The 11769-nt window shown below is 53.9% G+C and overlaps 1 protein-coding gene across 1 annotated transcript in view; it reads left to right on the top strand.

Moving 5' to 3' along the window:
* The window catches only part of LOC308151136 (cytochrome P450 7A1-like), a gene marked incomplete at both ends in the record, with an annotated part of 19472 nt that overhangs the window by 4453 nt on the left and 3250 nt on the right, over positions 1–11769 (top strand). The window contains 4 exon segments of the mRNA XM_080523958.1: positions 3122–3362; positions 4376–4585; positions 10166–10450; positions 10452–10599. Of these exon segments, the coding sequence (XP_080380084.1) occupies positions 3122–3362; positions 4376–4585; positions 10166–10450; positions 10452–10599 (884 nt within the window).

Here is an 11769-nt window from a genome sequence, read left to right on the forward strand (position 1 = left end):
GATGGATGAGTGATAAAGTCTCTCTTTAGAGGAGTGAAGGTGTGTGTGTTGAACCCGTGTTCCTCCAGGTGGTTTACCTGACAGGTGTTTCCAGAGAGAGAGCCAGGTGGCTCTGGGTCTCTCTCCCCTACGGCTGACACCTCCAGAACCACCGTGGTTACCATAGGGACGGCTTCCCTCGCGCTTTATGGTTCCTATGGTTACGGTTGTTAGCGGTTCTAAGCGGGTGTTATGAATGAATGAATGAATGAATGAATGAATGAATGGACTTTATTGTCATTGCTACAGTACAGGTACCAAACAACGAAATTTAGGAGGGGTGGCTCCCCTGGTGTTAGGAAAGGGAAAAAAAAAAAAACTTTTAGAAAAAGAATAAAATCACAAGAAGGTAAGGAGCTGGTTTACATAAATAAAGGCTATGTACACAATCCACTGTACTATACTGCACAGATAGTCAACTAGGGTTGTCATATAGCACAAAAGTATTTTTTCACGTTATTTAAAGTGTCACAGTTTGCAGGCTTGAAATGTACATGTTTGTGCCTCAGCACTAGCTGCCATACAATCCGCCCAGACTGTCCTGGGCCCAGAACTTAGGCCTTTGCTGTGTTCAGGGCCTTGACGGCCCTGTGGTAGAAGCAGTTCTTCAGTCTGTTTGTCTTAGCGGCCGGGGTCCTGTACCTCCTTTTCGAGGGCAGCCTGATAAAGTGTACGTGCCCAGGGTGGGTCGGGTCCCTGGAGATCTTGGAGGCCTTCCTGAGACAGCGTGTGTTGTACAGCTCTTCCAGAGAGGAGAGGGGGGCGCCGGTGATCTTCTGTGCTGTTCTCACGACTCTCTGTAGCGCGTTTCTCTCCGCTGTTGTGCAGCTGTAGAACCAGTTGCAGATGCCGTAGGTGAGGATGCTCTCCACTGCGCCGCGGTAGAAGGCCACCAGTATCTCCTGCTTGTTGTGTTCTTTCCTGAGGCATCTCAGGGTGTATAGCCGCTGTTGTGCCCTCTTGATGGTGCCTTTTGTGTTGTCCTTCCAGGCCAGGTCATCCCGCATGTGATGTCCCAGGAATCGGAGGGTTGAGACTCTCTCCACGCTCTCTCCGTCGATGAGCAGGGGCTGGATCTCGGACTTTTTCCTCCTGAAGTCTACGATGAATTCCTGGGTCTTTGACTTGTTTAGCAGCAGGTTGTTAACCTTGCACAGCTTGCTCAGTTGCTCTACCTCATCCCTGTACGCCGCCTCGTCCCCCCCGAGATGCAGCCCACCACGGTGGTGTCGTCTGCAAACTTTACGATGTAGTTGCTGGGGTGGACGGGGGTGAAGTCGTGGGTGTAGAGGTTGTAGAGGATGGGGCTTAGCACGTTAGCGGTTGTTAGTAGTTGTTAGCGGGTGTTAGCGGTTTTTAGCGGTTGTTAGCGGGTGTTAGCGGTTGTTAGCGGGTGTTAGCGGTTGTTAGCGGTTGTTAGCGGGTGTTAGCGGTTGTTAGCGGTTGTTAGCGGCTATCATATCCTTCTCACGGGTCAAGCAGCCAGCTAGATTAGCATGTTTGCCCCGTGCTGCCTGTTCCTACTGTAGGTACAGTATAACATGTGGAGCGCTTCACCCTGCTGTAGCGCGGTGAGTTATGTAGCTATGCTGTTATGACATATTCAGACGGATTCTGTGTCATTATCTCCACGCCTCGGGACTCGGTGCAGAGGGCAGTTCTGACAGGTTTATGATCAGTTTGGCCCTAAAACACTCAGGTAGGGTGGTTTTTTTTGGTGTTGTGTGATGAACACCTTGTACATTTCTGGGAAAACGACACCTGGTTTGGATTTATTTTTTGATCGTTTTTCTTCACATAGCCTATCACTTTAAATCATCGGAACATAAAAGTATATTTTTCGTATTTATAGTTTTGAGATATGTATGTATCTATGTATGAATATGTCTAGTTCATAACTAACTTGGACATTCTGGAAGTTGTTAAGCTACTTGCTAATCACTTGTAGTTGTCGGGACATTTACATTTACGTTGACATTAAATGACAGTATAGCTATTACAGTGAGTATGAATAATACGTGAGTGTGATCACGTATGTATGTATGATGTCTTATAGACTTGGAAGAAGATTAAAGATTTAGCAGATAGCAAAGCTCCAACAAATCCTTTTGTCTCAGTAAGTGAATCATCTGTCCATCGCGCCAAGTAACTTTCCTGTGTGTGCAACGAGCACCTGGCAATAAAAACAATTCTGGATCTGATCAGTCATTTCATCATAACATTGTATTCCATATTGTTTTAGACACTCCTATGTTTAGGTGTTGGAGCCTGTCTCCGTGGCGACTTGGACATGATGTCATGTCTCTTCTGGTCTTTGTTCCAGACAAACTCTTCAGCACCACAACAACAACATGGTTCCCAGGGTGCTTAACTACACAACAAATTAAAGACTGTTTTTTAATGTCCTGGGGTGGTCCAGTGGTCTAGCACCATGGCCTGGGGTGGTCCAGTGGTCTAGCACCATGGCCTGGGGTGGTCCAGTGGTCTGGTACCATGGCCTGGGGTGGTCCAGTGGTCTAGCACCATGGCCTGGGGTGGTCCAGTGGTCTAGCACCATGGCCTGGGGTGGTCCAGTGGTCTAGCACCATGGCCTGGGGTGGTCCAGTGGTCTAGCACCATGGCCTGGGGTGGTCCAGTGGTCTAGTACCATGGCCTGGGGTGGTCCAGTGGTCTAGTACCATGGCCTAGAGTGGTCCAGTGGTCTAGCACCATGGCTTGGGGTGGTGCAGTGGTCTAGAACCAGTACCATGGCATGGGGTGGTCCAGTGATCTGGTACCATGACCTGGGGCCATACCCTTTCCTCCTTACTTTCCTGTCTTTCTTTCACTGTCTCTATCCAGTACAAACGAACCATCTAACAGTCTAACACTGCCCCATTCAAAACAATTACCCCTCCCCCCCAAAAAAAGAAGGCTGTTTGTTTTATGTCTTTTGTTTTCTTTTGTCTCCTCCCCTCCCCCCTCCCTCCCTCCCTCCCTCCCTCCCCTCCCCCCTCCCTCCCTCCCTCCCTCCCTCCCTCCCTCCTCCCTCCTCCCTCCCTCCCTCCCTCCCTCCCTCCCTCCCTCCCCCCCCCCCCCCCAGACAACCAGGGGAGCCCGTGGTGGAGAACGGGCTGATCCCGTACGTGGGCTGTGCCCTGGCCTTCGGCGCCAACCCCCTGGAGTTCCTCCGCAGCCGGCAGAAGAAGTACGGACACATCTTCACCTGCAAGATCGCCGGCCAGTACGTCCACTTCCTGTGCGACCCGTTCTCCTACCACTCCGTGATCCGCCAGGGCCGCCACCTGGACTGGAAGAAGTTCCACTTCTCTACCTCCGTCAAGGTAAGGGTTAGGGCTAGGGCCTGCTCTCTCTCTTCTCCACCTCCGTCAAGGTAAGGGTTAGGGCTAGGGCCTGCTCTCTCTCTTCTCTACCTCCGTCAAGGTAAGGGTTAGGGCTAGGGCCTGCTCTCTCTCTTCTCCACCTCCGTCAAGGTAAGGGTTAGGGCTAGGGCCTGCTCAAACCGGGTGTTTTTTTGGTTTTGGTCCTTCTCTCTTTTTGGGGGTCTCTCTCTCTCTCTCTCTCTCTCTCTCTCTCTCTCTCTCTCTTTTGGGGGTCTCTCTCTCTCCCTATCTCTCTTTTTTTGGGGTCTCTCTCTCTCTCTTTTGGGTGTCTCTCTCTCTCTCTATCTCTCTCTCTCTCTCTCTTTTGGGGGTCTCTATCTTTCTTTTTTGGGTCTCTCTCTTTTTCTGGTCTCTCTCTCTTTTTTCCGGTGTCTCCCTCTTCTTCAGGTCTCTCTCTCTTCTTTCAGATCTCTCTCTCTCTCTCTTTCAGATCTCTCTCTCTCTCTCTCTTTCAGATCTCTCTCTTCCTAACCCTAAACCTTGTAGTAAACAGAAGCCACGCCCTGTCACCATGGTGACGTGTGTTCACCTCCAGCCTGACAGGCCTCTCAGCCCCATGTTTACATAGTCGCCTGCTGACATGGTCTATTGTAAGAGTCTGCATAGTTGGAACGGTGCACCTGTATTGTTGTTGTTCTTTTCCCTTTCAGTTCTTTCATTGTTTCCAGTTGAGCGTAGATCCTATAAGCCTCCGCTGATCCTCTCTCTACTGTGTCTTTCTCTCCTCTCCTTCCCTCCCTCCCTACCCCCCCTACCCTCCCTCCCTGCCCTCCCTACCCCCCCACCCTCCCTCCCTACCCCCCCCACCCCCCCTCCCTACCCCCTCCCTTTCTCTTTCTCTCTCTCTCTCCCTCTCTCCCTCTCTATCTCTCTCTCCCAATCTCCCTCTCTCCCTCCTTACCTCCTCCCTCCCTTCCCCCCCTCCCTCCTCCCTCCCCTCCCCCCTCCCCCAGGCGTTCGGTCATGAGAGTTTCGACCCCCGCCACGGCCACACCACAGAGAACCTCCACCAGACCTTCCTGAAGACCCTGCAAGGCGAGGCCCTGCCCTCCCTGATCGAGACCATGATGGAGAACCTCCAGTCGGTCATGCTGGAGTCCGACACCCTCCCCGTGTGCAAGGACTCCTGGGAAGTCGACGGGATCTTCGCCTTCTGCTACAAGGTACACATCACCCCCATCCTCCTGCTACAAGGTACACATCACCCCCAACCTCTCCCATCTCCTGCACCACTACACCCCATCCAGAACTCTGAACTCCTGCACCACTACACCCCATCCAGAACTCTGAACTCCTGCACCACTACACCCCATCCAGAACTCTGAGGTCCTCCACCACCACTACACCCCATCCAGAACTCTGAGGTCCTCCACCACCACTACACCCCATCCAGAACTCTGGTCTCCTCCTCCACCACTACACCCCATCCAGAACTCTGATCTCCTCCACCACCACTACACCCCATCCAGAACTCTGGTCTCCTCCTCCACCACTACACCCCATCCAGAACTCTGACCTCCACCACCACTACACCCCATCCAGAACTCTGATCTCCTCCACCACCACTACACCCCATCCAGAACTCTGGTCTCCTCCTCCACCACTACACCCCATCCAGAACTCTGACCTCCACCACCACTACACCCCATCCAGAACTCTGATCTCCTCCACCACTACACCCCATCCAGAACTCTGATCTCCTCCACCACTAAACCCCATCCAGAACTCTGATCTCCTCCACCACTACACCCCATCCAGAACTCTGATCTCCTCCACCACTACACCCCATCCAGAACTCTGATCTCCTCCACCACTACACCCCATCCAGAACTCTGATCTCCTCCACCACTACACCCCATCCAGAACTCTGACCCGCTGCACCACTACACCCCACTCAGAACTCTGATCTCCACCACCACTACACCCCATCCAGAACTCTGATCTCCTCCACCACTACACCCCATCCAGAACTCTGATCTCCTGCACCACTACACCCCATCCAGAACTCTGATCTCCTCCTCCACCACTACACCCCATCCAGAACTCTGATCTCCTCCACCACTACACCCCATCCAGAACTCTGATCTCCTCCTCCACCACTACACCCCATCCAGAACTCTGATCTCCACCACCACTACACCCCATCCAGAACTCTGATCTCCTCCTCCACCACTACACCCCATCCAGAACTCTGATCTCCTCCTCCACCACTACACCCCATCCAGAACTCTGATCTCCTCCTCCACCACTACACCCCATCCAGAACTCTGATCTCCTCCTCCACCACTACACCCCATCCAGAACTCTGATCTCCTCCACCACTACACCCCATCCAGAACTCTGATCTCCTCCTCCACCACTACACCCCATCCAGAACTCTGATCTCCTGCACCACCACTACACCCCATCCAGAACTCTGATCTCCTCCTCCACCACTACACCCCATCCAGAACTCTGATCTCCTCCTCCACTACACCCCATCCAGAACTCTGATCTCCTCCTCCACCACTACACCCCATCCAGAACTCTGATCTCCTCCACCACTACACCCCATCCAGAACTCTGATCTCCACCACCACTACACCCCATCCAGAACTCTGATCTCCTCCACCACTACACCCCATCCAGAACTCTGATCTCCTCCTCCACCACTACACCCCATCCAGAACTCTGACCTCCACCACCACTACACCCCATCCAGAACTCTGAGGTCCTCCTCCACCACTACCCCCCATCCAGAACTCTGATCTCCTGCACCACCACTACACCCCATCCAGAACTCTGATCTCCTCCTCCACCACTACACCCCATCCAGAACTCTGACCTCCTCCACCACTACACCCCATCCAGAACTCTGATCTCCTGCACCACTACACCCCATCCAGAACTCTGATCTCCTCCTGCACCACTACACCCCATCCAGAACTCTGATCTCCTGCACCACTACACCCCATCCAGAACTCTGATCTCCACCACCACTACACCCCATCCAGAACTCTGATCTCCACCACCACTACACCCCATCCAGAACTCTGATCTCCACCACCACTACACCCCATCCAGAACTCTGATCTCCACCACCACGACACCCCATCCAGAACTCTGATCTCCTCCACCACTACACCCCAACCAGAACTCTGAGGTCCTCCACCACCACTACACCCCATCCAGAACTCTGAGGTCCTCCACCACTACACCCCATCCAGAACTCTGACCTCCTCCACCACTACACCCCATCCAGAACTCTGATCTCCTGCACCACTACACCCCATCCAGAACTCTGACCTCCTCCACCACTACACCCCATCCAGAACTCTGATCTCCTCCTCCACCACTACACCCCATCCAGAACTCTGACCTCCTCCTCCACCACTACACCCCATCCAGAACTCTGATCTCCACCACCACTACACCCCATCCAGAACTCTGATCTCCTCCTCCACCACTACACCCCATCCAGAACTCTGATCTCCTCCTCCACCACTACACCCCATCCAGAACTCTGATCTCCTCCTCCACCACTACACCCCATCCAGAACTCTGATCTCCTCCTCCACCACTACACCCCATCCAGAACTCTGATCTCCTCCACCACTACACCCCATCCAGAACTCTGATCTCCTCCTCCACCACTACACCCCATCCAGAACTCTGATCTCCTGCACCACCACTACACCCCATCCAGAACTCTGATCTCCTCCTCCACCACTACACCCCATCCAGAACTCTGATCTCCTCCTCCACTACACCCCATCCAGAACTCTGATCTCCTCCTCCACCACTACACCCCATCCAGAACTCTGATCTCCTCCACCACTACACCCCATCCAGAACTCTGATCTCCACCACCACTACACCCCATCCAGAACTCTGATCTCCTCCACCACTACACCCCATCCAGAACTCTGATCTCCTCCTCCACCACTACACCCCATCCAGAACTCTGACCTCCACCACCACTACACCCCATCCAGAACTCTGAGGTCCTCCTCCACCACTACCCCCCATCCAGAACTCTGATCTCCTGCACCACCACTACACCCCATCCAGAACTCTGATCTCCTCCTCCACCACTACACCCCATCCAGAACTCTGACCTCCTCCACCACTACACCCCATCCAGAACTCTGATCTCCTGCACCACTACACCCCATCCAGAACTCTGATCTCCTCCTGCACCACTACACCCCATCCAGAACTCTGATCTCCTGCACCACTACACCCCATCCAGAACTCTGATCTCCACCACCACTACACCCCATCCAGAACTCTGATCTCCACCACCACTACACCCCATCCAGAACTCTGATCTCCACCACCACTACACCCCATCCAGAACTCTGATCTCCACCACCACGACACCCCATCCAGAACTCTGATCTCCTCCACCACTACACCCCAACCAGAACTCTGAGGTCCTCCACCACCACTACACCCCATCCAGAACTCTGAGGTCCTCCACCACTACACCCCATCCAGAACTCTGACCTCCTCCACCACTACACCCCATCCAGAACTCTGATCTCCTGCACCACTACACCCCATCCAGAACTCTGACCTCCTCCACCACTACACCCCATCCAGAACTCTGATCTCCTCCTCCACCACTACACCCCATCCAGAACTCTGACCTCCTCCTCCACCACTACACCCCATCCAGAACTCTTATCTCCTCCACCACTACACCCCATCCAGAACTCTGATCTCCTCCTCCACCACTACACCCCATCCAGAACTCTGATCTCCTCCTCCACCACTACACCCCATCCAGAACTCTGATCTCCTCCTCCACCACTACACCCCATCCAGAACTCTGAGGTCCTCCACCACCACTACACCCCATCCAGAACTCTGATCTCCTGCACCACTACCCCCCATCCAGAACTCTGATCTCCTGCACCACTACACCCCATCCAGAACTCTGATCTCCTCCACCACCACTACACCCCATCCAGAACTCTGATCTCCTGCACCACTACACCCCATCCAGAACTCTGGTCTCCTCCTCCACCACTACACCCCATCCAGAACTCTGAGGTCCTCCACCACCACTACCCCCCATCCAGAACTCTGATCTCCTGCACCACTACACCCCATCCAGAACTCTGATCTCCTCCACCACCACTACACCCCATCCAGAACTCTGATCTCCTCCTCCACCACTACACCCCATCCAGAACTCTGATCTCCTCCACCACTACACCCCATCCAGAACTCTGATCTCCTCCACCACTACACCCCATCCAGAACTCTGATCTCCTCCACCACTACACCCCATCCAGAACTCTGATCTCCTGCACCACTACACCCCATCCAGAACTCTGAGGTCCTCCACCACTACACCCCATCCAGAACTCTGATCTCCTCCACCACTACACCCCATCCAGAACTCGGAGGTCCTCTAACACGGGCCTCCACATCCAACCCAGCGCCAAACTCCGGAACCTAGGGTACAGAGCCTTCAGTGTGGCAGCCCCCACCCTCTGGAACTCTCTACCCAAGGATATCTGCGACTCTCCAACCCTGGACATATTCAAAGCTGCCCCTTCAAACCCACCTGTTCACCATCGCATTCAACCTGTAGAAGCTGTTTCACTGTTTCTTGTTTTGTGTGTTTGTCTCTCTGGCTCTGTTCTGTTTGTCCCATTCCCCTGTAAAGCGACCTTGGGTTTGTGAAAGGCACCATATAAATTTAAGTTATTATTATTATTATTATTATTATTATTATTAAGGTCATGTTCGAGTCCGGCTACCTTACCCTCTTCGGCCAGGACCAGCTTAGATGGGGGTTTTCACGAGCTGCACCCCGCCTCTGGAACTCTCTCCCTCAACCACTCAGAGACTCACCCTCACTCTCCACTTTTAAATCCCACCTCAAAACCTACCTGTTCTCCCATGCATACAACCTTCCCTACCTCTAACCATCTCCCCTAACCCTGCCACCCCCCTCCCTCCCCCCCTGGACATGCATACAACCTCCCCTACCTCTAACCATCTCCCCTAACCCTGCCACCCCCCTCCCCCACCCTGGACATGCATACAACCTCCCTATCCCTAACCATCTCCCCTAAACCATGCCACCCCCCCTCCACCCTTCTGGACATGCATACAACCTCCCCTACCCCTAACCATCTCCCCTAACCCTGCCACCCCCCCCCCCCCCCTGGACATGCATACAACCTTCCCTACCCCTAACCATCTCCCCTAACCCTGCCACCCCCCTCCCCCCTGGACATGCATACAACCTCCCCTACCCCTAACCATCTCCCCTAACCCTGCCCCCCTCCCCCCCTGGACATGCATACAACCTCTCCTACCTCTAACCATCTCTCCTAACCCTGCCCCCCTCCCCCCCTGGACATGCATACAACCTCCCCTACCCCTAACCATCTCCCTAACCCTGCCACCCCCCCTCCCCCCTGGACATGCATACAACCTCTCCTACCTCTAACCATCTCCCCTAACCCTGCCACCCTCCCTCCTCCCCTGGACATGCATACAACCTCTCCTACCCCCTAACCATCTCCCCTAACCCTGCCCCCCCCCTCCTCCCCTGGACAATGCTGCATTACTCGTTAACTCTGTGTTCTATGTGTCTCATGTTATCGGTTAGCTTGTTGGACTGTGTTTTTCTGTTTTATTTCCCCATATTGTCAGCATCGTCTTTGAGCCCCAGAAAAGCGCTAATATATAAATACAAAATCCAACTAATTCTTCTTCTTCTTCTTCTTCTTCTTCTTAAGGTCATGTTCGAGTCGGGCTACCTCACCCTCTTCGGGCAGGACCAGCTGAGCGGGGGCGGGGGGGACCAGCTGCAGGCCCGGCAGCAGGCCCAGAAGGCCCTGGTCCTCAGCGCGCTGGAGAACTTCAAGGAGTTCGACAAGATCTTCCCGGCGCTGGTGGCCGGCCTGCCCATCCACGTGTTCCAGAGCGGCTACAGCGCCAGGGAGAACCTGGCCAAGACCATGCTGGCGGAGAACCTGATGAAGAGGGAGAACATGTCGGACCTGATCTCCCAGAGGATCCTGCCTCAACGACTCGCTGTCCAACTTCAACGACATCAGCAAGGCGCGCACGCACGTGGCGCTGCTCTGGGCCTCGCAGGCCAACACGCTGCCCGCCACCTTCTGGAGCCTGCTGTACATGATCAGGTATGGAGATACACACACACACACAGGTATACACACACACACACACACACACACACACAGGTATACACACACACACACACAGGTATACACACACACACACACACACACAGGTATACACACACACACACACAGGTATACACACACACACACACACACACACACACAGGTATACACACACACACACAGGTATACACACACACACACACACACACAGGTATACACACACACACACACACACAGGTATACACACACACACACACACACAGGTATACACACACACACACACACACAGGTATACACACACAGGTATACACACACATACACACACACACACACACAGGTATACACACACACACCTGTACATGATCAGGTATGTATACACACAGACACACACACACACACACACACACCTGTACATGATCAGGTATGTATACACACAGACACACACACACACACACCTTCTGGAGCCTTCTGTACATTATCAGGTACGGAGATACACACACACAGGTATATACACACACACACACAGGTATATACACACACACACAGGTATATACACACACACACACACCTTCTGGAGCCTTCTGTACATGATCAGGTACACACACACACACACACACACACACACACCACGGCTGAGTCCACAGGCAGTGTACAGGACAGGACAGCAGTGGTTGTTAACTGACCACCCGGCTAGTATCTCCTTCAGCTAGCTGATAGCATGTACCCTACCTGCATCACTGAGCTGAGATAACCACCCGCATCAGCCTAGCATCAGCTGTCTGACTGGCCACTACAAACACAGCAGAGGAGAGGAGAGGACAGGAGAGGAGAGGACAGGAGAGGAGAGGAGAGGAGAGGAGAGGAGAGGAGGGGAGAGGAGGGGAGAGGAGGGGAGAGAGAGGAGAGGAGAGGAGAGGAGAGGAGAGGAGGGGAGAGGAGGGGAGAGGAGGGGAGAGGAGAGGAGGGGAGAGGAGGGGAGAGGAGGGGAGAGGAGAGGAGGGGAGAGGAGGGGAGAGGAGGGGAGAGGAGAGGAGAGGAGGGGAGAGGAGAGGAGGGGAGGGAGAGGAGGGGAGAGGAGAGGAGAGGAGGGGAGAGGAGAAGGAGAGGGGAGAGGAGGAGAGGAGGGGAGAGGAGAGGAGAGGAGGGGAGAGGAGGGGGAGAGAGGAGGGGAGAGGAAGAGGGGAGAGGAGGGG

The sequence above is a fragment of the Nansenia antarctica genome, assembly GCF_963989245.1.
Source record: "Nansenia antarctica genome assembly, chromosome: 2".
Taxonomy (NCBI): Eukaryota; Metazoa; Chordata; class Actinopteri; order Argentiniformes; family Microstomatidae; genus Nansenia; species Nansenia antarctica.